This window comes from Poecilia reticulata, chromosome 8 (assembly GCF_904066995.2).
Source record: "Poecilia reticulata chromosome 8, P_reticulata-male-v2, whole genome shotgun sequence".
NCBI classification, from domain to species: Eukaryota; Metazoa; Chordata; class Actinopteri; order Cyprinodontiformes; family Poeciliidae; genus Poecilia; species Poecilia reticulata.
Genome location: NC_088837.1, coordinates 4,039,685 through 4,067,666, shown reverse-complemented (window position 1 = coordinate 4,067,666; position 27,982 = coordinate 4,039,685). Strand labels below are relative to the sequence as shown.

Here is a 27,982-nt window from a genome sequence, read left to right as displayed (position 1 = left end):
GGCGGGAGCAGGTATTTTGGGAAATGCTGGTGTGAAGAGGAAGAGGAGGTGGTAGAGAAGTAGAAAGAGGACTGATTCCCAGTTCTGGGTACTTTAGCAGTGGTAGGAGAAAAAAAGATGCTTCCTAACATGAGTTTGGGTGTCATGTCATTAGGTCATTAGGCTAATTGAGCAGTTGGGCAGCAGATTATATTCAGAACTATTGCAACACAAAACACAGCATACAGTGACCAGGGATTTGAATGTGTTCTAAAATAAATAAATAATGTGTCCCTTCTGACACAGTGGAACATACTTGGTCAACATTATTGTAAGTTATTGTACTTACAGATACAAAATAAATCATAAAGGTAGCTTGAGAGTAGGGATAATAGGCACAGCTCTTTGATGGACTGACTCTTACTAAACCACTTAGTTGATTTCTCCATAGCTACAATTCCAGTTTCTTTTTGAAGTGCTCCAAGGTTCCATCTTGGATCCAGTGCTGTTTTCACTCAGGGTGATTGTTAATAACCATAGTATAGTTGATGATGGATGTTGTTCATTCAACTTTGCTGGACTGCTTGAGTGAGATTCAAACCTAGATGACATGTAATTCTTAACATATAAATGATAACAAAACACATCATTCTGTTCAGATACAGCCATATTTATGATCACTCTGGTCTCCTAGGTCTGTAATCCACTTTTATCCACTTATCTGTCAAGAGCATCGGCGTGATATTTGACAGAGATATTACGCTGGATAAGCAGGTAAGCTCAGTCATCAAGTCAAGCTTTAACCGACTCAGACTTATTGCCAAGGTCAAAGGTTATCTCCTTCTCAAGGATCTGGAGAGAGTGATTAATGCCCCTATGTGTAATCGCATCTGGTTTTTTGTACTACTATGGGATTGACAAAAAAATATTCTCTGCAACTAGTTCAAAAAGTTGCAACCCAGCATCTCATCTGTAAGCGAGAACATTATCACATATCACCAATACTGGCTTGACTTCACTAGCTTCTTGTACTATAGGGCTGATTTTAAAACATTGTCAGTTTTTAAATGCCACAGTATGTGTCCAAATTGTTGAATTTGTATAATCCAGCCAGAATGCTCAGGCCTGGTAACCAGCTACTGGTCAAAGCACCAAAAACCTAGGTTGAAGACTGAAATGTGACAGAGCTTTTGGGGTTTCTAGACTCTGGGACAGCCTGTCAATGAACATTAGATTGACCTTAACCCTTGAGAGTTTTACATCTATTAAAAAGACTTATTATTTGTCCTTTGTTCTGGAATTTTGATTTTATGTTATATACAGATAACATATCCCAACTTGGTAAATCTTTGTCAAGTGCCCCATATGTTATATAAAAATTGCTCAAACAATTGAAGAAACTCTGATAAAGCCCCAAAACAAACAGTTGTTAGTATTAACCTTTGTTTAGGTAAATGTGACCATCTGTAAATCAGTGTTATGAGATACATTCAGAATTTCTGTTGTAACATTGGAATTAGAATGTAAAAAAACTATTTGTTTATTTGTCGAGTTACTGAGGTGTCTAATCAGCATTATATAATTGAAAGTATAGATCAGGGGTCTGCAACCTTCACGGTCCAAAGAGCCAGGCTGCAGACCCCGCGTTATATAAACTTGTGTGAAAAGGGTGAATGGCTGTCACTTTGCCCATTGTTACAGTTTTTTCTCGGACTGTTCATGATTGACAAAATATAAAATGTGGACTGTTATATGTTTGAAATCTCAAATTTTGTTGTCAATGATGCCAACAATTCTATTTGCAGTTTGTCAAAAATACTTTATGGAAAATAAATTTAAACTAAAAATGTAACTTTATTTAATGAGAAAAATGTTAAAAAGACAGTTTATTGCTATAAAGGCAGCACAGTTAGCATGCAGAGCAGGAGACTGTTAATGTGTACACCAAGTCAGAGTAAGTTAACTACAATAAAATGTCTGCAAATACTGGATCAAGGTGACATGATGATCCCGATAGAAAAACCTTAGGCTCTCTGTGTGTGTTTTAATATACTCAAGGAGGATGTACATTTATTTTCAGGATGTCAATGCTTGTCAATTTTCCATGAATTCTTCCTCTTCACCATATCATTACTTTAGCAGTAGGTGGAGCCAGAGGACCAGGGGGATCTCCAGTAAGCTTCAGGGTACATCTTGTTTTGCAATTTATAATTTTGCAATAAATCACACATAAATCACAAAAAAGTTATGTTCAGGGTTCAGTGCTGAAATCTACCAAGTTAAATTTGTTTGTATACATATCAAACATTTGCATACATATCAGTCCAATTTCTTTGTATATTTTCTGAGATATGCTGTGAGTGAAATCAAGAATGATTTGTATAAAAATAGTTAATTGCAATTTATCTCCAAAATTTGGAACTAGACTTGCATTATTAGATTGTAGATACATGTAAAATATCTAACCATAACTCCTACTTAAAAGTAGATATTTGTTGTAATTCATATTTATTGCAGGAGGCACTGTATGTGTGTCATGGATTACTTGAGTTGTAGTATGTAATAACTAGGGAAACTATTTTTTCAGTAGACCGTTTGTTATGAAGCAATAAGATGGAAAGTGTGTATGTAATTTGTTTGTTTGTTACCTTTTGGGTGTGTCCCTGTAGCGGCCATTTTGACACTTCTTAAGAAGGAGGCCCACCTCAAACCCAGCCTTTTATAGAAAGTTTCATGTTTGCTGGAGTTTGATTGGCTGAGCAGTTAATTGAGAAGGCGGGGACAACCATATATAAGAAGACTGTTTGCTGTGCAGAAGAGAGACGGAGAGAGAGAGAGAGAACAACATTGTGGGTGACTTTTGCTGTGCTGATGGAGGCCGAATAAATCACCTTTGTTCATGGTACAATCTACTATGCTGAGTTTTGAGTTTTTTCTTCCACACCACACTTCTCAGTGTAACAAGTGGTGTCAGAAGTGGGATCATTTGACGCCTGTAAATGAAGGAAGACATCAGGCCAAATGAGAGGAGTTGGACGTGGAAGAACCCGTGGGACAAAGAAAAGCCCCCTTTCTGAGATGGAAGACGGACAAAGTGGAGGAACGACGGAGCCCGATTCACTACCTGAAGGAGCCATGGCTGGTGAAGACATTATGGAACCAGTTGTGCGGCCTAAGCAGACCATATTTGGTGCTGTGAGTAAAGAACTTTCTGAACCTGACATCTTTGATGAAATAAGAGAATTTATGCGACGTTCTAAACGAACAGAAGCAATACTGTTTGACCAGATTAAACAGTTGCGCAGTGACCTGCCAAAACTGCAAAGTGATGTTTATGCTGAACATGAGCTGTCTATTGAGACTGGCTTTTCTAAAGAAGCAGCTTTTCCAAAGCGAGAGACTAGGACACTGTCTAGGCAGTCTGCCTCAGAGCAAGCCCAAGGAGCCTCTGATTACCAAGCTGCACCTCATTCTCAATCACTTGCTGCACAGCCTCAGCAGCCTATAGCACATGGAGGTCCAGCACAAAGAGTGGAACCAAACCGTGGAGGTGATCCTAGGATACCTGACTTTAAAGAAGGTGAGGATCCTGAAAGTTTCTTCATACGTTTTGAACGCATTGCTAAAACATGGGGATGGCCCCCAGCTGAATGGGCTGCCAGGGTGGTCACATTATTGACTGGAAAAGCCCTAGATGCTTATGCTGGAATGGATGAAGACCAGTCTGACTCTTATGACTCTATTAAAGCTGCTGTATTGTCTAAGTTTGATGTAACAGAAGAGACCTACAGATACCGGTTTCGAAGCTCCAAGGTACCAGTGGGAGAGCGTGTACGTGAAACCTATGGTCGGATAAAGGGACTCTACAAGCGATGGATGCGGCCTGACAGTCGGAGTAAAGAAGAGATTGGGGAAACCATCATCTTGGAGCAGTATCTACGTGTGCTTCAATCAGATGTTCGCACGTGGGTGAAGGAGAACAATCCAAAGACTGGAGAGGAAGCGGCAGACCTGGCTGAACGTTACCTGGCTGCTCACAGAGATCCTTTCAAGTCAAGAGTAGCAGAGAGACCAAGGTCTATGGAGGTGACACCCCCAGGTGCAACAAATGTGGACAATTTGGACAAGAGGGGTGGTAAGAAGCCTACACAGTCCAGGCTAAATTATAGTCTTATTTGTTACTATTGTCAGCAGCCTGGTCACAAAGCATCTTTATGTCCTTTAAGAAAACCTAAATCAGAGTTATGTGTGGTACCTTCCAAAGAACATAATTATGAACTTGCTTCTGATGGATTGATTCCACATAAACATGTAGTGGAGGTGGTGATAAATGGCAAAGCTGTAAAAGCTCTTGCAGACACAGGTAGCTCACAAACTCTGGTGAAATCTTCTGTGTTGAGTAATGTACTGCCTAACTTTAACAAACCTGTAAACATTACTTGTGTTCATGGATGTCCGAGAGAATATCCAACTGCTGATGTCACTATTGAAGTTGAAAGCCAAGCTTTTATGTTGACTGTTGGAGTGTTGAATCAGTTAGCATATGATGTGATCCTAGGAGAAGATTTACCAATCTTAGACAGTTTGGTTCAAACAAACTCTGTGGCTTATTCCTGTACTGTCATCACACGTTCCATGGAAAAGGGTTTAGAACCTCTGCCAGATGCAGGTGATGATCTGTATGAAGGAGGAAGTAAGGTCAGGAAATCAAAACGACAGCGCAGACAGGAGAAAAATAAGAACAAAAACAGGTCGAAACTTCCTGAACCTGTATTGTCATTAACTCCATGTAGTGATTTCCAGTGGGAAATGCCTAATAACTTTAAAGAGAGACAGGAAAACGATCCATCTTTGAAACCTCTCTTTAATAAAGCATGCAAAGATGGTGGAAAAGAGAGTACTACAGAGGTTAAAGGTTTAGCAGGAGAACCTTTTATTATAAAGGATAAACTGTTGTATCTAGCAGACATTGATGAACCCAGACTTGTTGTGCCAAAAGAATATCGTTCAGTAATTCTGCATTTGGGTCACACGGTACCATGGTCAGGACACCTAGGACAGGCAAAAACCTATAATCGTGTTGCTCAACGTTTTTATTGGCCAGGATTATATAAAGACGTGGTTGACTACTGCAAAACATGTCATGACTGTCAGTTGGTGGCCCCTACTAAAGTTTCAGACCGAGCCCAGTTGCAGACATTACCTATAATGAGTGTTCCTTATGAGAGAATCGCCATGGATATCATAGGTCCTTTACCTAGGAGCAGTAATGGCCATAAATATGCATTAGTCATCTGTGATTATGCAACCAGATATCCAGATGTTTACCCATTACGTTCTCTGCAGGTCAAGCACATTGTTCGATGTTTAGTTGATCTTTTCTCCAGAGTGGGTATCCCAAAGGAGATTCTGATAGATCAGGGTACCAATTTCATGTCACAAGTGATGAGAACTCTTTATGATCAACTGGGTGTAAAAGGTATTCGTACTACCCCATACCATCCAGAAACCGATGGTTTGGTTGAACGATTCAATGGTACATTAAAGCAGATGTTGAGAAAGTTTATTGATGACACTGGCAAAATCTGGGATAAATGGTTGCCTTTTCTTTTGTTTGCTTACAGAGAAGTACCACAAGCTTCAACTGGTTTTTCTCCTTTTGAGTTGCTTTATGGGAGACAGGTTAGAGGCCCTTTGGACATGCTGAAGGAGAACTGGGTGGCTGGAGCGGTGTCCGGATCCAGAGAAGCGGCTTCACCAACAAACATCATCTCCTACATACTGCAGATGAGAGACAAACTGGAAAAGTACAGAGAACAAGTTAAAGATCATATGGAGAAGGCACAACTTAAGCAAAAGGTATGGTACGACAGACATGCCCGTGAGAGAGAGCTGAAGACTGGCCAGAAAGTCCTATTACTTTTGCCCAGTGGGCCAAGTAAGTTGCTTGCTAAATGGCAAGGACCCTACACTGTGGTCAGAAGAGCAGGACCAGTGACTTATGAAATTGTCTGTCCAGAAAAACAAAAGTCAAAGCAGCTGCTCCATGTAAATCTGTTGAAGGAGTATCATGAAAGAAATGTTCCAGAACGGGATGTGAAGCAGATCCTGATGGTACAAGATGTCCAGCCTGAGGACAGCGCCATTTTGAAAGATGGAGAAGCCGAAATGAGCCCATGCAGAGAAGTGGCCAAATCTGAAGAGGCTCCAAAGCATCTGACTCCTGATCAGTGGCGACAGCTTGGTGAGATTAAACAGTCTTTTCCATCCCTGTTTGCAGATGTACCTGGGCGAACTGAAGTTATAACGCACAAGATAACTTTGAAAGATACAACACCTGTTCGTCTTAGGCCGTACAGGATCCCAGAAAGAATGATGGATTCACTGAAAAAAGAGGTCCAGATGATGCTGGAAATGGGAGTGATAGAGCCATCAAGAAGTGAGTGGTCAAATCCCATTGTGTTGGTTCCTAAAAAAGACTCAAATCAACTTCGTTTTTGTTCTGACTTAAGAAAGTTAAACAGCATTTCCTGTTTTGATTCGTATCCCATGCCACGTATTGACGAGCTCCTGGAAAGACTGGGGAAGGCTAAGTACATCACTACCTTAGATTTATGTAAAGGTTACTGGCAAGTGCCTTTGGAGCCATCCTGTAAAGAATACACAGCCTTTCAGATTCCAGGAATGGGTTTATTCCATTACACTGTTCTACCCTTTGGTCTACATGGAGCACCAGCTACCTTTCAAAGGTTGATGGACATTATCCTTGCTGACTGTTCAGAGTTTGCTGCTGCCTACCTGGATGATGTTGTGATCTACAGTGAGACCTGGGAGAATCACCTACAGCATTTAAAGGCTGTAATGGCAAGGGTCCAGAATGCTGGTCTGACTTTGAATGTGAACAAGTGTGCATGGGCACAAGAGGAAGTAAAGTATTTGGGCTATATTGTTGGCCATGGACAAATAAAGCCACAACTTGAAAAAGTAAAAGCCATTCAAACAATTTCCAGACCTCAAACAAAGAAGCAGGTGAGATCATTTTTGGGCTTAGTTGGGTGGTATAGAAGATTTATACCCCATTTCTCAACTTTAGCAACCCCTTTGACTGAGCTGACAAAAAAGTCTACTTCTAAAATTGTGTGGAAGGAAGACTGTGAACATGCATTTCAATCTTTAAAGAAACTGATTTGTCGAGCTCCTGTTTTACAGAGTCCTAACTTTTCCAAGCCGTTTGTTGTTCAAGTGGATGCTTCAAATGTTGGTCTTGGAGCAGTGCTGGCCCAGGGAGAAGCTGGTAAAGAAAAACCTGTCCTTTTCTTAAGTAAAAAACTGTTTGATCGGGAGAAAAAGTACTCCACAGTAGAAAAGGAAGGACTCGCAATAAAGTGGGCTTTGGACTCTTTAAGATATTATCTCCTAGGACGGGAGTTTACTTTGCAAACTGATCACAGACCTCTGAAGTGGATGCAATCCAAACAGCATCAGAATGCCCGTATATTACGTTGGTGCCTTGCCCTTCAGCCATACCAGTTCACCATACAGCATTGTCCAGGTAAGAAAAATCTTATTGCTGACTACCTTTCTCGTTTGCCTGAGTTGTGTAAACCAGAAGGGGGAGGAAGTGAGTAAATGTTATGAAGCAATAAGATGGAAAGTGTGTATGTAATTTGTTTGTTTGTTACCTTTTGGGTGTGTCCCTGTAGCGGCCATTTTGACACTTCTTAAGAAGGAGGCCCACCTCAAACCCAGCCTTTTATAGAAAGTTTCATGTTTGCTGGAGTTTGATTGGCTGAGCAGTTAATTGAGAAGGTGGGGACAACCATATATAAGAAGACTGTTTGCTGTGCAGAAGAGAGACGGAGAGAGAGAGAGAACAACATTGTGGGTTGTGGGTGACTTTTGCTGTGCTGATGGAGGCCGAATAAATCACCTTTGTTCATGGTACAATCTACTATGCTGAGTTTTGAGTTTTTTCTTCCACACCACACTTCTCAGTGTAACACCGTTATCGCTACGTGCTCATCCAAGAGTGAAAGTCAGTGACTCAAGGCAAACTGCTGGGTTTCCTCAGACAGAAACATTTTAAACTACTTTGAGCATTTTGTAGAGCATTCTGTTTGGTAACTAGAATCAATTGGAACGTATGTATGATTGAAATGTTTTTTTTTTTTGTAAAGTGCTGCGAGATGACATTGTTGTGAATTGGTGGTATATAAATGAACTGAATTGAATTTTAGTTTTTGTAGTATGTAATAACTAGGAAAACATGTTGACTTGCAATTTATCTCCAACGTTTGAAACTAGATTTGCATTATTAGATTGTAGATGCATGTAAAAACAACATGTCTAACAATAAGGGGGTTTTCATCATGCTAGAGGGGTTTGGTGTCCCAGTGATCCTAGAAGCAGTGATATTAGGAGGTGTTTGTGCTTCTGGGGCTTCATGCCCCTTTTAGGGTCACCCAAGGCACCCAAGACTGGTCCTATGTGAGGAACCAGACAAAATGCAGCCCGAAGACTCCTTATGATGAGCAAAATCATTGGAAATAATGTTTCCTCGCTCAGACACAGGTCATCGGGACCCAAATCTGGAGCCAGGCCTGGAGGCTAGGGAACGTTGACGAGGGCCTGGTGACTGGGCTTATACACAGCACAGCCTGAAGAGGAGACGTGGGTCCCCCTTCCCATGGGGCTCACCACCTGTGGGAGGGGTATAAGGGGTCGGGTGCAGTGTGGGATGGGTGGTTGCTGAGTGTGGGGACCTTGGCGATCCTCGGTTTCAGAAGCTTACTCTTGGGACATGGAATATCACCTGTCTGGTGGGGAAGGAGCCTGAGCTGGTGTGTGAGGTTGAGAGGTTCCAGCGAGAAATAGTCTGTTTCACCTCAATGCATGGCTCTGGTTCTGGAACCAGTCTCCGTGAGAGAGGTTGGATGTTCTTCCACTCTGGAGTTGCCCATGGTGAGAGGTGCCGGGCAGGAGTGGGCATACTTATTGCTTCCCGTCTTGCTGCCTGTACACCAAGATGTACAGGCATGTTACCCTGGTGAACAAGAGTGTAACCTCCCTCCGCCTATGAGTGGGGAGAGGGGTTCTAATTGTTCTAATTCTAATTGTTGTTTGGATGCACCAAAAAGCAGTTCAGATTACACATCCTTTTTGGAGTAATTGAAGGGGGTACTCCAGTACCCCCTTCAATTACTCCAATTGAAGGGGAGTAATTGGAGTAATTGGTGTTCCCCCATGTGAGGGGGACTCCCCTCACATGGGGGAGTCCCCCAGCGCTCCCCCATGTGAGCGCTGGGGGACTTCAGCGCTCACATGGGGGATGACAGTGAGACCTGGAGGGATGTGGTTGGGAGGAACAGCCCCCCTGATCTAAACTCGATTTCTGTGCCCATCATGGATTGTCCACAACAAAAACCATGTTGAGACATAAGGGTGTCTATATGTGCACTTGGCGCCAGGACATAATCAGCCACAATTCGATTATCAACTTAGTCATCATCTCATTGGATCTTTGGCTACATGTCTTGGACACTCGGGTGAAGAGAGGTGCCAAGCTGTCCACTGACCATAACCTGATGCTGAGTTGGTTCACATATTGTGAGGGTCTGCTTGGAAGATCTGGTGGAGTCTCCTATGAGACAGAGCTTTAACTCATCTCTGGGAGAACTTAGAACACGTTCCGGGGGATATTGAGTCTGACTGGGCCATGTTCATCTCCATTGTCGAGGCGGCTTATCGGAGCTGTGGCCACAAGGTTATCGGTGCCTGTCGTAGCAGCAACCCTCAAACCCATTGGGGGACATCCTTGGTGAGGGACGCTGTCAGGCTGAAGAAGGAGTGTTATTGGGCATTGTTTATAGTGGTGATGATGTGCTGCTGACCTCAACTCGGGATGTTGTGGACCGATGAGCAGAGTACTTGGAAGACCTCCTCAATCCCACCAACATGCCTTCTATTGAGGAAGCGGAGCCTGGGGACTCTGGGTTGGGCTCTCCAATCTCTGGCGAGGATGTTACCGAGGTTGTCAAAGAGCTCCTCGGTGGCAAGGCAACTGGGGTGGTCTCAATGCTCTGGATGTTGTAGGGATGTGTTGGTTGATGTGACTCTGCAATATTGCATTGACATCAGTTGCTATTCAAAAAGGGACCACAGTGGGGCTTTTCCTTGGCAAGGTCTATTCAGGGCCCTGGAGAAGGAGGGTCTGTCGAATAGTTCAACGTCGGATTCAGGAAGAGCAGTGTGGTTTTTGTCCTGATTGTGGAACACTGGACCAGCTCTACACCCTCATCAGCAGGGTCCTGGAGGGTGTGTAGGAGTTCACCCAACCATTCTACATGTGTTTTGTGGACTTGGAGAAGGTGTTCGACCGTGCACCTTGGGGAACCCTGTGAGGGGTTCTCAGGAAGTATGGGGTACCGGGCTCTTTGATCCGGACTGTTAGGTCTCTGTATGACTTCATCTTGCTCTCGATGAAGGCAGATGCTTTTTTCCTCTGCTCCCTCCCGGCCCATGTCTTCCCTGCTTGCTCTGTTTTTATCCTACCTTTTTCTATATTTTTGGAGCCTTTCTTTGCACATCATCTGGACACAGGAGAGCCCTCTTGTCCTGTGGGGACACACCCGGTAGGATTCACCCTGGATTTATTCATGATGACAGAATTTCTGCTGTTTGGAGCTTGTGGATTCCTGGATTATCGACAAATTTGTGACGGACTTGGCCGAACTAGCAAACACTCGGACTGTTGGTGTGGACAGAGACGAGGACTCTAAAATTCATTAACGGAATGGAATCGATCTTGGAGAAGTTGCTAGTTTCAGCTTAGTGGAACGACCAAACTAATTTGGATAATTGGGAATTGAGATTTATCGGAGAGACTTTAGGGAAGATTGAAATTTATAATCTTCTTGACCTAAGACATCCTGTATCTGAATTGGCTGTCCCCGTGTGGCCTTGGAAAGGCTGCATATTTCCAATCTCCTTGAAGATATGTAAACATAACGCTCTTCCCCACCTCACCCCGTCCTGTATCCATGGAGCTGTGGAGCTGAGCGCTCCTAAGGACATCATGCCTTGATAACACCTCTGTCGGACTTTGCCGGGAGACTGAGCAACCTAGTTTCATGGCCCTTTGATGTCACCGCCTTCACTCATGTCTTTGTTTTGCCCTTTGTTTTGTCTGAATGTTGCCTTTTGCCCTAATCCTTTCCTCTTTGTTGTGCTCTTTCCTTTGGTTTATTATTTTGTTTGGATTTACTTTTAATTCATGTAAAGCACTTTGAATTGCCTGGTTGCTGAAAATATGCTATATAAATAAAATAAAATTACCTTACCTTACCTTACCTTACCTTACCAGAGTCTGGTCCGCATTGCCAGCAGTAAGTCATGCTTGTTCCTGGTAGACTGTGGTGTTAACACGATGCTCAATTGGTACTAATGGGCCTAAACTGTGCCAGGAAAATATCCCCCACACAGTTGCACCACCACCACTAGCCTGGACTGTTGATACAAGGCAGGATGGATCCATGCTTTCATGTTGTTAACAATAAATTCAGATCCTATCATCTGAATGTCACAGCAGGTATTGAGACCCATCTCACCAGGCAATGTTTTTACAATTTTCTAGTGTCCAATTTTGGTGAGCCTGTGCAAATGCAGCCTCAATTTTCTGTTCTTAGCTGACAGGTAATTGTTCAGCTAAGAACAGTTTCTTGTTCTTAGCTAAGAACAGGAGTTTTTAGCTGAAGTGGTGTGGTGTTCTGCTACTGTAGCTCATCCACCTCAAGGTTCGATGTGTTGTGCGTTCAGAGATGCTCTTCTGCATACCTCAGTTGTAACGAAGGGTTGTTTGAGTTCCTGTTGCCGTTCTATCAGCTTGAAGCAGTCTGGCCATTCTCCTCTAACTTCAGGCATTGACAAGGCAATTGTGTCCACAGAACTGCTGCTCACTGAATATTTTCTCTTTTTCGGACCATTCTCTGTAAACCCTAGCGATGGTTGTGCGTGACAATCCCAGTAGAGCAACAGCTTCTGAAATACTCAGACCAGCCCATCTGGCAACAGCAACCATGCCATGTTCAAAGTCACTTAAATCACCTTTCTTTCCCGAACTGATGGTCGGTTTGAACTGCAGCAGATTGTCTAGGCCATGTCTACATTCCAAAATGCATTAAATTGTTGATTTGACATTTGCCTTAATGAGCAGTTGGACAGGTGTACCTAATAAAGTGGCCAGTGAGTGTATAGCTAAATAAAACTTATCTGCATTGCTGAAAATCTACAAAATTATCTTTATATATAAAAAATAAACTTCATAGAATTATGGAAGATTATTGCTCACTAACTTGCAATAATCTTCCTTCTACTTCTTGTTTAACTCAAGAAGTAGAAGGGTGCCATATCACAAGATCGCATGCTTTTTTTCTCCAAGTCACTATTGAATAAACAACATCACCCATAAAATGATTTAAAAGTCCTGATTTACCATTAATCATTGTGTCATTTATTGCAACTATACAGGAGTCTATAGGGCCAGAGGTTATGTTACACTACGTGCATAAGAGAACATTTGACGTTTTATAGCTCTGGAGTTAAGTGGGATTTTAAATGGTACTTGTATAGCACTATATCAAGTCCAGAGAATCCCAAAGCGCTTTAAGCTACATTCAGTCATTCACTGGCTTATCACAGCTGGTGACAAGCTACTGGCTAGCCACAGTTGTCCTTGGGCAGTCTGATAATTTTAGTAACATTTTAAAGATGAAAATGAAAACTGTAAAAAATGATAGTAGAGGCAGCATAACAAAAATCTGTCTTTTGCATCCTATAATAGCAGTTAGCACGTTTAGCGTTGCTAATAACAGTAGTGTTTGTATTCTCAATAGAGGTAGAATCTTATCTTAGCGGACACATTCCCCTGTCCAGGACTTTCCATGACTGATACATATTGATTTCATAAGAGGATTTAACAGACCTTTTGATGTACTGTAAACTTGTGTTCAGCTTCCTGTTATCTGCTCTCTGTTGTAGCAGCTTGAAGGAACAGGCTAATCTACACATTTGCTGATCTTAGTATTGTTAGAGCTTACAAAGGTTTGAACAGTTATTATAACGCTGATTAGGTCCCTGCTGCTTAAATGCGAGACTCAGTAAGTGCTGCAAAATGATTCAGCATGTTTTGTGCATATTTCCACAGGTAAACTCCACATTGAGGCCTTTTAATCTACCTGTTCGTCCTTTTGTTGTCCAACTCATGGATGATTCAGAAGACCCACTTTAACAGAAGCTTATGCAGGGCGGAAGTCCAGGCTCAGCATTCATGAATTCATCCCACGAATCCAGTAAGTATCTTTCAAGTGGTTAAAAATGACACCATATTGAATCTTGCCGAAACTTTTTCCAGCTGTGGTGTTAAATGGGGGAAATAAACTGTGAAATAACCTGGTTAACTATCATCCTTACTTGAGTATGCACATTTAGAGAAACATCTCACTGTTCATTTTCATCATTTAGTTTTTTTGTTGTCACACCTATTATTATAATTAATTTGAAATCACCTTTGCCTGGGTTTACTTTTATTCAGGTTACATACAGAAACACAGAAATATCTAGTTAATTCTGTATCTACTAATCAAATGTAGTGAGAATTTTAAGACGTCTTATTTTATTAGTTTTTTTGTTTATCCAAAATGATTCCAAACCAGTGATGTGACCATTCATGTTTTATCCCCAATTTCCTCTTGAACTGTTGTCCTAATTTTCTAATTTCACTGCACCGTAATTTATATACTCAGGCTTACTGTGTGTATTGTGTGAACTGTGCAGATTCTGCAAGCACTGCCTGCAGACAATTTATAGTCAAGTGTATTGATTGCCCACATTTCTCAGGACAAATTCCTTAATTTCCCACAGTCCGAATAGATATTACCAGGTTTGATGAGCTGGTTGAATGCCTCACCCCATTTCTTTTACACCAGGGTAGCCAGAACACAACTGTCAGCGCTGCTTAGAGAGCAGCAGTCATACTAGCGCAGCATGAGTGATCTGCACCTTAATCTGCCCAGGGCCTTTAGATATCGTTTAGTACCTATGCTAACTAAATGATAGAGCAGCGGAATGGTTATTTTAACCAATCAGCATTCAGATTCGCCACCCAACTCTTTCTTAAAGGCCTAAGTGATCTGATAAGATGGTCACAGTGAATCATTAACCCCAAAGTTTCAGTAACAAAGCGGCAGTTGTCAGCAACCCGCGATGCTCATAGTAATATGTGTGAATTCATTTTTATTTTTTAAAATCAATGTCTAGAAATGGAGAAATTGATTTGATCTCAGAAAAAAATAAACATTCATTTTTCAGACCGACCTTTTCTTAAAGGTCCACTATCATCCTTACTTGAACAAGATATATGATAGGTCTTTGGGCTATGCAAAACATGTTTATTACATGTAATGTTGCCAGAGCTGAACAAAGCTTTGTAATATCAGACCTTGTTATATTGCATTTTTTTCTTTTCTTTTTTTTTGTTTACTGTAGTATTTGTGACTTGTATACTTCTAAGGTTACAGTGGTGCATTAAATTGAAGGCCCAGGTACCAAATGCACGGTCTGCCACTGATAATTCCTAATTTTGACATGTAAGTGATTAGTTCAGTGTAATTTGGTTGTCATGGTTACAGCTATAGTATGCACACTCACAGACAGCATTGTGGCTCTAGGGGTTGATGCGCCTCTAATAGAAACGCAGAGATGAGTCATCCACTGAGCCTCAGCAGTACACACACGTACACACACACACACACACACACACACACACACACACACACACACACACACACACACCTTTGGCTGATGTGTTTGAGATTTCACATGTAAGGCCTACATGTAAAACAGATGTTCAGTCACATCTGTTTTACCATCAAATTTGTTTCAGATCACAACTTATGGTGGGAGCACACGTCTTGAGTAAGCTATGACAGCTCTGGATAATAGAAGCACAACAAAGCAGTTTAGGTAATGATGCAGCAGTGCAGAGCACTTTGAGCTATCCTGTGCTATTTATACTTCTGCCTATTTCTGTGGATTTGGACACTGCTACTGAGTCAACCCTAGAAATGAGCTCTACGACACAGGGGGCTGTCTCTTAAGAAGGTGAGGATGGTGAGAAGAAAAGTTAATGTGGGGGTGGTGAGATGTTAATGTTGATCAATTTTGATGATGATGCAAATATCATCATTTGTGAAAAGATAAGTGACAGCAGCAATGGGTCAGCCAGTGAAGGAAGCTGTCAAATGAAGAGTTACAAACTGAATTAGAGTTGATGGTTCTCTGCTTTTTAAAATGTATTTTCATTCATTACTTAGAGCCACTTAGTTTCCCCCTTTTTTTTCCAAAAGCCTTTGCATGTTGTGTGCCAATAATGAATAAAATGACATGATAATCTGCTTTAACACCTGTACTAAAGCAAAGCCTCATTTGACACTGAACTGCTGAATCGTACAAGCAAACTAAAAATAAGAATGTTCAGTTTCAGTTTGTAATTGTCCAGACTGAACAAAGTGAAAACTACAGCTTTTTGATGGAAGTGACCTTGCATTGAATTATTATATTTCTCAACTGCAAAGCACAAAATCCAAACTGAAACATTTGTTAAACCTGTTCTAATGGAGCAACAGAATATTCACAATGTTAATGGATTTTAGGCACTTTACCTTTTGTGGTAGGATTATCTAAAACACCTTCTCTACAGGCGTGGCTTTAACTGTTCTCCCTCAGACTCATCTCCATTAGCAGAGATGTGCGGTTTCTCCCCTGTTTCTCATAACCACTTCAGGGATAGTACAAGCTGCGGTGAGCTGTTTACTGCGCACAATGATTTGATTGACAGCATACTGCATCCCTTGATGGACCCATAATTTATGTCACTGCATGAGCTTAAGTCAAGACTTTGCAAGCTTCAAACATAACATTTCAAACACCTCAGTGGGCTGGCGGACATGGCGTCTGCTATCAGAGAGCTGCTCAGTGTGGAGGAACATAATTACAAGCAGTGTCAGGAAAACAAGCATCAACTTTTGAAGAGGAATGACCGCGATTTCACAGTCCTGCAAGCAGCACATCTCTCTGAAAAATGAGCATGAAATGAAGAAGCGACTATAATGATGCAATAAACAAAAACCGGTGTAGCTCTGGTCAACATTTTGTCGGAGCTATATTTCGGCACCAGCTCGTGAGAGACACCAGAACTACATAACATTAATTTGGTGTGATATTCTGGAGGCTTTTTCAACAAAGTTTATGTGCGAATATTGACATGCATGACCATCAGTTGTACAGCAGTAATGCAGTGCATAATTTCTACTGCACTACTTACATTCAAAGATTGCACATATTTAAAAAAATAAAGTGCCACATAATAGATTTGCGCGTATAACAAACTAAGCAGCTAATCTGAATTGTTTTCATTATGTTTTAGCAAGCAATTAATTTCTATAGACAAAATAAAATATCTGTATTTATTTCAGTCCATCAAAACCACAACCTCAAGGTTCTCTACTGCCGAGTGCTACTGCAAACGTCATCAGAGCAAAGACCATGTTCCTGCCTGTCTATCTCCACTGTGAGACAGGCCTAACATGGCTAGAACCAGGCCAGACATTAACCAGATAGAGTAAGACTTGACAATGGAAAGGGGGCATTACATGAATAAAGGGAAAAATCACTTTGAATGACTAAACTTCATTTAGTCATTTACAGTTCATTTTCACTGTTACCAGCATCCCTAGAAGATCCACACACGTTAGGCCAGACTATAAGAACAGGCAGACTGATACATTTATAGAGATTTCTGTTGCCCATAGAGGATAGCAGAGTCTAGCAATCAATACTACAATACTTCTTCCTACCCCAAAGAAGCAGCTTCACCTCCTCGACTCAGAAACATGTATTGCACACCATTTTCCACATCCAGTAGCAAGCTTCACAAAGATACAGTCTCTGTGGGATGTGCTGGAGCCTGCAGGTGCCTCAGTCTGCTTACAATATCACCAACGTGCCTGACCAGTCCTGACACCCTCATTCAATGATGCATCAGCTGAAACAGCACACCCCTCTCAGAGTTTTTAGGTGCCAAGATGAACATATTGTCCTACACAACAAATACAATCAGTGAATCGTTAGAATTTGATGAAGTTTAGGCAGAAGGTGGTAGATAACGTTCCCCTTCCAGAGCACTTTAAAAAAAAAATCACCAACTAGCCTACTTTAGCATTACTTTTACCCAAGAGATGCCCCAACTTTGTGTTCTGCTGCGTTATTTGTCAGTATTTCAAATTTCTGCATGCAGTTAGTAATTTCATTGACACTAGTCTGACAAGCTGACTGAAAGTTACTATGCTTAGGCTGAGTAACTTTCACTTGTGCTGTGTTAGTTTTTTCTGCATGTGGATGGAAAAACTCATGTCCATGACTTTCATGGGACAAGCTGTCAGACTCTCCAGTTGGACTGACAAGAAAATGTAGTCACATTCAACAGATTTGTAGTTGCAGTTTTATGTTGGGTTATTGAAATGGATAAAAAGGGTTTTATAACTGGATGACAATCAGGGGGGTCGGGGAGTATCACTATAACACCTGAGTTCTGTCATAAGCTCCTTGGCACAACAGCAAGTTTGAGTTGACATGAACAGTTGTGTATAGCTTTACACTTTGTGTTAGGATGATGAAACCTCAAAATGAGAAGATGACTCAATTTCATGATTAATGGATCGTCTTTGAGAAGTACAGTGGAGAGGAATGACAGAACTGAATGCAACCCACCTCCACCACTGAACTCCAGAGCAGAGCTGGACGTAGAACTCTCAGTCTCTGTCTATTTTTATCTATGGCTCCTCCTCCACTACAGCAGACTATTTTCAGCCCCAATCCCTCCATCAAGCACCATCTCTTGGGTTTCTCCTCTCTTTTCTTCTCTTCATCCTCTGGACGGTCTTCAATCGTCCTTGTCTCGTCCTTGTTTCCTTCATCATCTTCTGGTTGTTGTCCGTATAACTTCCCTACCACCCAGTGATCCACTTTCAGCCATTGCTCTCTCTCTCTCTCATACAGTCTCCTCCCTCCATTTCTCTGTCTCTCACAGTTCATTCACCAGCTCAGAGAGCGTCACAGACACACACCCGCATACACAGCAGGCTGTAAGCGCTAGCCTCCTGATCGGTTTAGATCAACTCTTTCTGCCGAGTTTTAGGGGACGGATCAGGATTCTCCACTGTTCTTCTCTAACGAAGCTGTCCTGTTCTGCTTCCATCCTGTTTCGCTCTCTCTGCCTTTCTCTTGGAGCTTCGTTCTAATTTTGGAAACATGGAACCTCAGGGAGTGCTCTCCCGAAGCTATTTACATCCTTGCTGCTCTTCCTCCCCTTCATACTCCTCCTCTTCTCTTCCTCTCGTCAGCCAGGAGGTGAACAGTGAGACGATCCTTTGATGTCACACAACACAGAAAACCCGGCTTCTCCTTCGTCTGGGAATTTTTTGGTTGTTCAGCTCACAGAATTGCCCAGCAGGATGGGGATTACGCAGCACTAGATGGTTTCCTTCTGTTGGGATTTTGGACTCCAAGCAGCCACTGCAACAGAAGAAACAATTTTCCGTTACTGAGCTGACAGGTACCTGACAAAGTGTTTCTGTTTTCTGGAGCCAGCAGAGGACTTAAGAAGATCTATGCAAGCTTGGTGTGTTCTCATCTACTTGAACTCAAATCCCTCAATCTCATTGAAGAGGAGACTTCCTGGAACTCACACCTACTATGACAGAGAAGAGGATTTTACTAAAGGTGATACTGGCCGGTTAGTACAACTGAAACTGAACAGCCATCAGAGCTCTCAGGAAATTTACAATTTCAACTGAGACTGGATTACACTATGAAAACTTTTTAGAGTATTTATTCACACTTACCAGGCCAATTTACACATAATTGGTATTTTTTACAATCTGTGGCAGACAGTTCTTCCTAAGCTATGCTGGTACCTCTAAAGAAGAGCTGATATTTTTTCTCTTCACAAACTTAAGCGGGAGCTCTTGTCCTGGCATGCTCTTACATCCTACTGTGTCAGGATTGTGCACCATGCTGCAGACCATCTACGAGACTGAGTCGTGTTTTTCCTCTGCCAGCACAGACAGCCACTACCAGCCTCTGGAGCTCCTGAGTGACAGCAGGGGCTCCGGTGCTGACATGACCGCTGCTGGTGAGTCATCTCTGGGAAGGCAGAGGTGGGGCTTACTAGGATGCTGTGGTTGGATGAAATGAATAAGTAATTTGGTCTTTCTGCAAGCAAGCATATTTAATATGTGGGTTTATGAATTGTTTGGATGTTTTGTTTATTGAATAAGCTCGGAGGATGGAGCTGGTTGGTAGTGCTCTAAAAGAGAATGGGAGGTTTGCAGAAGCTGTAAAGCTAACATACTGTGTAAAGTAGACAGGTGCTTGTAAGGATGTACAAGTATTGATGTAGAGTTTGAAATTTGTAGTATGATTTGCATTTCCCTTTTTGCTGGACCAAAGAGGGCTGAACCCCAAAGAGGGGTTTTGCTTTTAAAAATTGAAAGCAAAAAAAAAAAAAAACTTTTTGTGTTTTCTGGATAAAAAATGTTCAATCAATTGTCTTCAGGTGTGACCTATTTTTTTTTAAACAATATCTGTATAAAGTAACCCTTCATATACTCAGAGCACACCATCCACAACAAAACATGGTGGTGGTGGCAGCAGCATGCTCTTTGAGTTGTACTGTAAGAGGGGGTAGCTGGTCTGGGTTGATGGGAAGATTAATGGAGCTAAATGCACAGCAATCCGGCAAAAAACCTGTTAGGCCTTCAAAAGACATATTTCCTAGACCAGGAGTGCCCAAATCTTCTTAGACTAAGATCTACTTTTTCTCTCAACAGCCGACTGAGATCTACCACATGACACAAAGATATAAAAAGTGTAAATGAAACTCTATTGACATATTTTATATGCGAATATACTTCAGTTATAACAGATATTTTAAAGCAATAGAAAATATAATCCCGTTTCTTCCTCAGTGAGATTCTGACACTGGGAGGAGGTTGCTGGTTTTTCAGTCAGGAGCTTGTTGCAAACCTGAGGCCAACAGGTATCAATCAGCTATGGTAGCTCTGAAATTTAGTTTGATGACCTCAATATGAGAAATTGCAAACTGATAGGAGGAGCCAAAGAGAACTGTTAAAAGCACATCTTCTGAAGTTGGGTTATTTTTCCCGGAAGAGGAAGTGCTGGTCTCAGACTCCTGGTGGCATTCAGTTTGTCACCTACTACCGAGATCAACTCAAAACCTTCCCCCAATCGGGGACCGTAGACATACATACAAAGCTGAAATGGCAATATTTGAACCCATGCATATTCATGTGTACATGAATGGTCCAGTTAAAGTTAAGACCTCAATCTAATAGAGAATTTCTGACAACACCCGAAATTAGATGGACTTTATTTACTAGTACTGTGGGATCTGAATGTAATTGGTCGCTTTGGATTATATTAACAACATTACAGATACTGATGAGAAAACAGTGTGTGTGTGTGTGTGTGTGTGTGTGTGTGTGTGTGTGTGCGTGCGTGCTTGCGTGTGTGTGTGTGTAAAACAGGTTTTTATATCCTTGTGGAGACCTATCTCTGTCTATATTATGGGGACTTCTGGGGACAAAGTCTGGCCCCAGGAGAAATGCTGTTTATGGGTTAGGGGCTGGTAGTGTTAGTATAGCGAACACGAGAAAAATAGCTTGTTAGTGGCACACTTATCGTTAATGATGGATAAAAACTTGAGTATGTGCAAAGGAAAATAAATGAATCATGAATAAATCAAAAACACAAATGCATCGTTTAATCGCATACATAAATCACAGTTTAAATATGAAGTTTTTTTCTTTCTTGTGAAAGGATAACTCATGATTGACATTTTGTGATTTCTTATTTTGCAAAGCTCTGACATTAGCAGGTTCACATTTGGTTTTAAACACAACAACAATCACAATCCAAAATCAATTTTTGTCCGTCCTGGATAAATTGTAATTGTAATTGACTCCCCAATATATGTAGAATAAAACCAGGTGATTTTCACCGTCTCAAAAGGCATCACAGAAAATTTACTAATTCAGTAAAAACCTGCAGGTTATTGTTCAGGAATAAATTAACTTGAGGGGGAAAAATGTTACCTAGAAACAGTTATCTCATAATTTTCAGGAAATTCTGGCATATTTTTGCATACCAAAATAAAAATGTGTACTGCTTCACAAAATTATGTGAAATGTGATGATGGAGGTACAATCCTCCTCAGCAAGAAACTCCTGCACTGAGATCAGTGGTTCAAATAAATTAATCAAAATTATTTTTTTCTTACATAAAAGCTTGGGCTTGCATTTTAACTCACAGGGCATGTAACATATTAACAATATGTTTTGTAAGGTCAAGTGTTTCACATTATAGTGTCATAAGATTATATTTCTGGTTTGGGATATTAATTTCATTGAATTATCTGTCCCAGGCTATAAATCAGTTAGTATAGTAAATACAGGTTGATTTCACATTTTTGGATCTTGGTCACATTAGAACTGCTCCAGTTCCAAAACTACAACACAGAGAAACTGCAATCTGGAAAGAACAGGTTTAATCTGGGACACATGGAAAGTCGGGTGGATACGTAAGGACGGGGGGAGTCTAAGTCGCACGGCAGAGGAGCCAACGAGCGCCAGTATCTCGAACGGGCCGATGAACCTGGGGAACAACTTCTTAGACATGGACTTGAGGGGGACGTCACGTGTCGATAGCCATACCTTTTGTCTAACGGAGTAAGTCGGAGCAGGGATTCTTCGTCAGTCAGCCAGTCATTTATTGACAGCAGATGTGTTGTTGAGGGCAGAGATGGTGTCATTCCAGATCTTGTGACTCTTGCGGATGTGATGCTGGACCAACGTGACCGAGATGTTGCTTTCGTCCGACGGGAGGAGTGGAGGTTGATATCCTAGGACTATTTCAAAAGGAGAGAGACCAGTTGCTGCGGAAATGTGACTGTTATGTGCATACTCTACCCACGGAAGGTGTTGGGCCCAGTCATCGGGGTTGGTGGAGGTTAGACATCGCAGGTTGGCCTCTAGCTCCTGGTTCATCTGTTCAGTCTGCCCGTTGGTTTGGGGATGATACCCGGAGCTGAGAGCCACCTTGGGTCCCAGGGCGGAGCAGAACTGACGCCAGACCTGCGAGATGAACTGGGGCCCACGGTCGGAGAGGATCTCCTGGGGTATCCCATGCAGCTTGAAAACATGTTTAATAAGTAGCATGGCTGTCTGAGCAGCGGTGGGTAGTTTGCGCAGGGGAACGAGATGACAGGCCTTGGAAAAATGGTCAGTGAGGATGGTGGTCATACCTTTGGATACAGGAAGTCCGGTAACAAAGTCGACGGCGATGTGGGACCATGGTCGTTTTGGTATGGGTAGTGGCTGTAGAAGGCCCGCGGGGGGTCAGTTGGATGACTTGTGTGCACAGATGGTGCAGGCGGAGACATATTCCTTAACGTCCTTGTGAACAGACTCCCACCAAAACCTGCGATTGACCAGTCCAATGGTGCGACTGATTCCGGAGTGCGCCTAGAACTTCGAGGCATGGATCCACTGAAGGAAGCGGGCACGGACAGCTGAGGTAACATAGAGTTTACCTGTCGGACAGGACTCTGGAGGGGGTTCGGTCTGTTGCGCTTGTCGGATGATGTCCTCTATCTCCCAAGTTACAACTCTGATAGTGCAACTAGGTGAGATAATGGGGGCCAGGTTCTCCTCCGAGTCATCAGGGGAGTAGATTCTGGACAGGGCATTTGGTTTTACATTCTTGGAACCTGGACGATAGGAAATGGAGAGATTAAAGCGTGCGAAGAACAGAGACCAGCGTGACTGGCGTGGGTTGGATCTTTTGGCTGACTGGAGGTAGGACAGGTTTTTGTGATCAGTCCAGACTAGGACAGGCTGTTCCGCTCCCTCCAGCCAGTGACGCCACTCTTCTAAAGCCAACTTAATGGCTAGCAGCTCTCTGTCTCCCACATTATAATTTCTCTCAGCTGGAGAGAGTCTACGGGAAAAGAAAGCACATGGTGTATCTTATGGTCATGCTCAGTGATCTGAGACAGGACAGCCCCAACCCCAGTATCGGAGGCGTCAACCTCCACCACAAACTGCTATTAGGGTCGGGTTGTACAAGGACAAGAGCCCTGGCGAACCGAGACTTGAGTTCCACAAAGGCGGTTTCGGCTTGTGGCGTCCAACTAAACGCCCTTTTGGTAGAGGTGAGAGCTGTGAGGGGAGAGGCTGTCTGACTACAGTTCCGGATGAATCTCCTGTAGAAGTTGGCAAACCCTAGGAAATGTTGGAGTTGTTTGCGTGTTTCAGGCTGGGGCCAGTCCAGAACTGCTTTGATCTTGTCTTCTGCCGCTCTGACCTGTCCGCTCTCAAGGACGTACCCCAGGAAGGTTACTGACGGGCGGTGGAACTCATACTTTTCAACTTTCACATACAATTTGTTCTTCAGCAACCTTTGGAGAACTAGGCGGACGTGTCTTTGGTGCTCAGCGAGGGACCTTGAGTAGATGAGGATGTCATCTAAATAGACAAAGACATTAATGAAATCCCGGAGGACGTTGTTAACAAGAGCTTGGAAAAAAGAGGGGGCATTAGACAAACCAAAAGGCATGACCAGGTACTCATAGTGCCCCATCGGGGTCTTGAATGCGGTCTTCCATTCGTCACCCTCTCTGATACAGAGTAAATGATATGCGTTTCTAAGATCCAGTTTAGAGAAGATGGTAGCACCCTGAACAGGCTCGAAGGCTGAAGAGAGCAGGGGTAAGGGATACTTGTTTTTAATGGTGATTTGGTTGAGACCTCTATAGTCGATGCAGGACCTAAGTGAACCGTCTTTCTTCCCCACGAAGAAGAATCCAGCTCCTAGAGGGGAAGAGGAGGTTCGGATGATGCCTGCCATGAGGGATTTATTGATGTACTCCTCCATAGTCTGGCGTTCGGCCCTGGAGATGTTGTAAAGTCTACTGTTGGGTAGATGGGCCCCAGGCAGGAGGTCGATGGCACAATCGTATGGTCTGTGAGGCGGAAGAGAGAGGGCTTTATCCTTGCTGAACACATTTATGAGGTCATGGTACTCACTGGGCAGAGTGGTGACGTCAGGCGGGTCAACATCAGCTGGCGTATAGCAGGAGGCTTGCCCGGGAACAGCGGAACGGAGACAGGTGGAGTGACATTTGGTTGACCAGGACCCGATCTTACCCTCAACCCAGTCTATTTGGGGGTTGTGTGTAGATAGCCAGTTAAACCCTAGGACAATGTCTGAACTGATTAGATTCTGTTCGCAACCTGAGTCGATGAGGGCTGCCAGGGAAAGTGAATCATGGTGATGAAAAAGAGTGACAGGAATGGAGAGGCGGGGTTTAATAGTAGATGGCTCCGGCAGCCTCCCCGCTTTTACTGCCGGACCTGCGGGTTTAAACGAACGGGACAATTAGCAATCATGTGGTTAGGCTCACCACAGTAGAGACAGAGCCGGGAGCGTAATCTTCATTGGCGCTCTTCTGGTGTGAGCCTAGTGTGTCCCAGTTGCATGGGTTCAGATTCTGGGGCTGAGGGAGAAGGAGGTGAATACTGAGCGGAAGAACGACTACTGGTTAGCGAAGTGCATGGAGAAGAGACTCGACGGGTGCGTTCCCTGGCTCTAGCACGGATTCGGTTGTCCAATTTTAAAGTAAGGTTTATGAATTTGTTCAGGGATTCTGGTTCATCCAGCGTGGCTAGTTCGTCTTTTATCTGCTCGTTTAGACCATGAAAAAAGGCGCTCTTGAGAGCTACAGCGTTCCAGCCAGATGCGGCCGCTTTAATTCTAAAATCTATGGCGAAATCAGAAACGCTTTTCTGACCTTGCTTTAGATTAAAATATTCTGCTATTAGAGCAGAATAGTATAGTGCAGGTTTGAAGAGTCTAGGAGTTGTAATTTAGGAACTGGAGCAGTTCTAGTGTGATACTGATGCATAAAAGTGGTGAAATCAACCTTTATTGAAGTTTCATAAATCAGAAAAAAGTTTCACAAATCACAAACATGGTCACAAACATCTAAATAATGTGCTATTAGTTGAGAATAATCCAGTCCAGGTTTGAAGTGTCTAGGTGTTGTAGTTTTTTAACTAGAGTAAATTAAAGATGCGGAAGGTAGTGAAAAATTAGGGTGAATCGCCCATTAGCCATTTCCCAAATTGGAAGCTGGAGTAAGTAACCAACTTCAGTTTTGTGGTAAGTTTGTACTTTTTTCACAAAAGTTCTAACTGGCAGTGTTGCCTGTTTTCCCTGTCTGAGTCTAATGACCAATATACTGTAAAGAGCAACTTTCAATATATATATATATATTTGACTTCATAATCTTCATAAAATCTTCGTTTTATTTGTTTTTAGTTTATTTGTTTGTATATTATTATATTTGGAAATGTCTTTCAGTTTCAGTGGTAAATGTTCTTTAGAAATTAATTAATTTGTTGATCTTTTAGGTCTTTGAGAGCATGTTTATACCATTATCATTATATTGACTACCAATGGTCTCAAAAGCACAATGCCAAAGGGGTCGGGTGCATTGTGCTATGGGCGTCAGCCGAGGGAGGGGACCCTGGCGGTCTGATCCTCGGCTGCAGAAGCTGGCTCTTGGGACGTGGAACGTCACCTCTCTGGTGGGGAAGGAACCGGAGCTAGTGTCCGAGGCTGAGAGGTTCCGGCTAGAAATAGTCGGCCTCACCTCGACACATGGCTCTGGTTCTGGAACCAGTCTCCTTGAGAGGGGCTGGACATACTTCTACTCTGGAGTTGCCCACGGTGAGAGGCGCCGGGCTGGAGTGGGCATACTTGTTGCCCCCCATTTGGGCGCCTGTACGTTGGGGTTCACCCCGGTGAACGAGAGGGTAGCCTCCCTCCGCCTACGGGTGGGGGGACGGGTTCTGACTGTTGTTTGTGCTTACGGGCCAAACGGCAGTTCAGATTACCCACCCTTCTTGGAGTCCTTAGAGGGGGTACTGGAGAGTGCCCCTCCTGGGGACTCCCTTGTTCTACTGGGGGACTTTAATGCTCACGTGGGCAATGACAGTGAGACCTGGAGAGGCGTGGTTGGGAGGAACGGCCCCCCCGATCTGAACCCAAGTGGTGTTCTGTTGTTGGACTTCTGTGCTCGTCACGGATTGTCCATCACGAACACCATGTTCAGGCATAAGGGCGTCCATATGTTCACTTGGCACCAGGATGCCCTAGGCCACAGTTCGATGATTGACTTTGTCATCGTCTCATCGGATTTGCGGCCGTATGTCTTGGACACTCGGGTGAAGAGAGGTGCGGAGCTGTCCACTGACCACTACCTGGTGACGAGTTGGCTCCGGTGGTGGGGGAGGAAGCCGGTCAGACCTGGCAGGCCCAAACGTGTAGTGAGGGTCTGCTGGGAACGTCTGGCGGAGTCCCCTGTGAGACGGAGCTTCAACTCTCATCTCCGGCAGAACTTCGAACACGTTCCGGGGGAGGTGGGGGACATTGAGTCTGAGTGGACCATGTTCCGTACCTCCATTGCCGAGGCGGCCTATCGGAGCTGCGGCCGCAAGGTTGTTGGTGCCTGTCGTGGCGGCAACCCTCGAACCCGTTGGTGGATACCTTCGGTGAGGGATGCTGTCAAGCTGAAGAAGGAGTCCTACCGGGCCTTTTTGGCCTGTGGGACTCCAGAAGCAGCTGATGGGTACCGGCGGACGAAACGGCAAGCGGCTCAGGTTGTCGCTGAGGCAAAAACTCCGGCATGGGAGGAGTTTTTAGAGGCCATGGAGACAGACTACCGAACGGCTTCGAGGTGATTCTGGTCCACCATCCGGCGTCTCAGGAGGGGGAAGCAGTACAGCACCAACACTGTTTATAGTGGGGATGGTGTGCTGCTGACCTCAACTCGGGACGTTGTGGGCCTGTGGGCAGAATACTTCGAGGACCTCCTCAATCTCACCAACATGCCTTCTGTTGAGGAAGCTGAGCCTGGGGACTCTGGGTTGGGCTCTCCAATCTCTGGGGACGAGGTCGCTGAGGTGGTCAAAAAGCTCCTCGGTGGCAGGGCCACAGGGGTGGATGAGATCTGCCCTGAGTTCCTTAAGGCTCTGGATGTTGCAGGGTTGTGTTGGCTTACACGACTCTGCAATATCGCATGGAAATCGGGGGCAGTTCCTCTGGATTGGCAGACTGGGGTGATGGTCCCCCTGTTTAAAAAGGGGGACCGGAGGGTGAGCTCCAATTACAGGGTCACACTCTTAAGCCTCCCTGGTAAGGTCTATTCAGGGGTCCTGGAGAGGAGGGTCCGTCGGATAGTCGAACCTCGGATTCAGGAAGAGCAGTGTGGTTTTCGCCCTGTTCGTGGACACTGGACCAGCTCTACACCCTCAGCGGGGTCCTGGAGGGTGCATGGGAGTTCGCCCAACCAGTCTACATGTGTTTTGTGGACTTGGAGAAGGCATTTGACCGTGTCCCTCGGGAGGCCCTTTGGGGGGTACTCCGGGAGTATGGGGTACCGGGCCCTTTGATACGGGCTGTCAGGTCCCTATATGACCGGTGTCAGAGTCTGGTTCGCATTGCCGGCAGTAAGTCGGGCTCGTTTCCGGTAAGAGTGGGACTCCGCCAAGGCTGCCCTTTGTCACCGATTCTGTTCATTACTTTTATGGACAGAATTTCTAGGCGCAGCCGAGGTGTTGAGGGGATCCGTTTTGGTAGCCTTAGGATCGCATCTCTGCTTTTTGCGGATGATGTGGTCCTGTTGGCTTCATCGGAACGTGATCTGCAGCTCTCACTGGAGCGGTTCGCAGCCGAGTGTGAAGCGGCCGGGATGAGGCTCAGTGCCTCCAAATCCGAGGCCATGGTCTTGAGCCGGAAAAGGGTAGAG

At 43.8% G+C, this 27,982-nt stretch overlaps 1 protein-coding gene across 6 annotated transcripts in view; it reads left to right on the top strand.

Moving 5' to 3' along the window:
* hdac5 (histone deacetylase 5) overlaps positions 1-27,982 on the top strand; it is a 122,659-nt gene that overhangs the window by 11,665 nt on the left and 83,012 nt on the right. For 3 of the 6 annotated variants that reach the window (XM_008414986.3, XM_008414987.3, XM_008414985.3), the window contains exon 1: positions 18,820-19,225. In XM_008414986.3, coding sequence (XP_008413208.2) covers positions 19,069-19,225 — 157 coding nt within the window. In that variant the 5' untranslated portion in view covers positions 18,820-19,068. The other 3 variants (XM_008414990.3, XM_008414989.3, XM_081609652.1) reach the window with 2 other exon arrangements.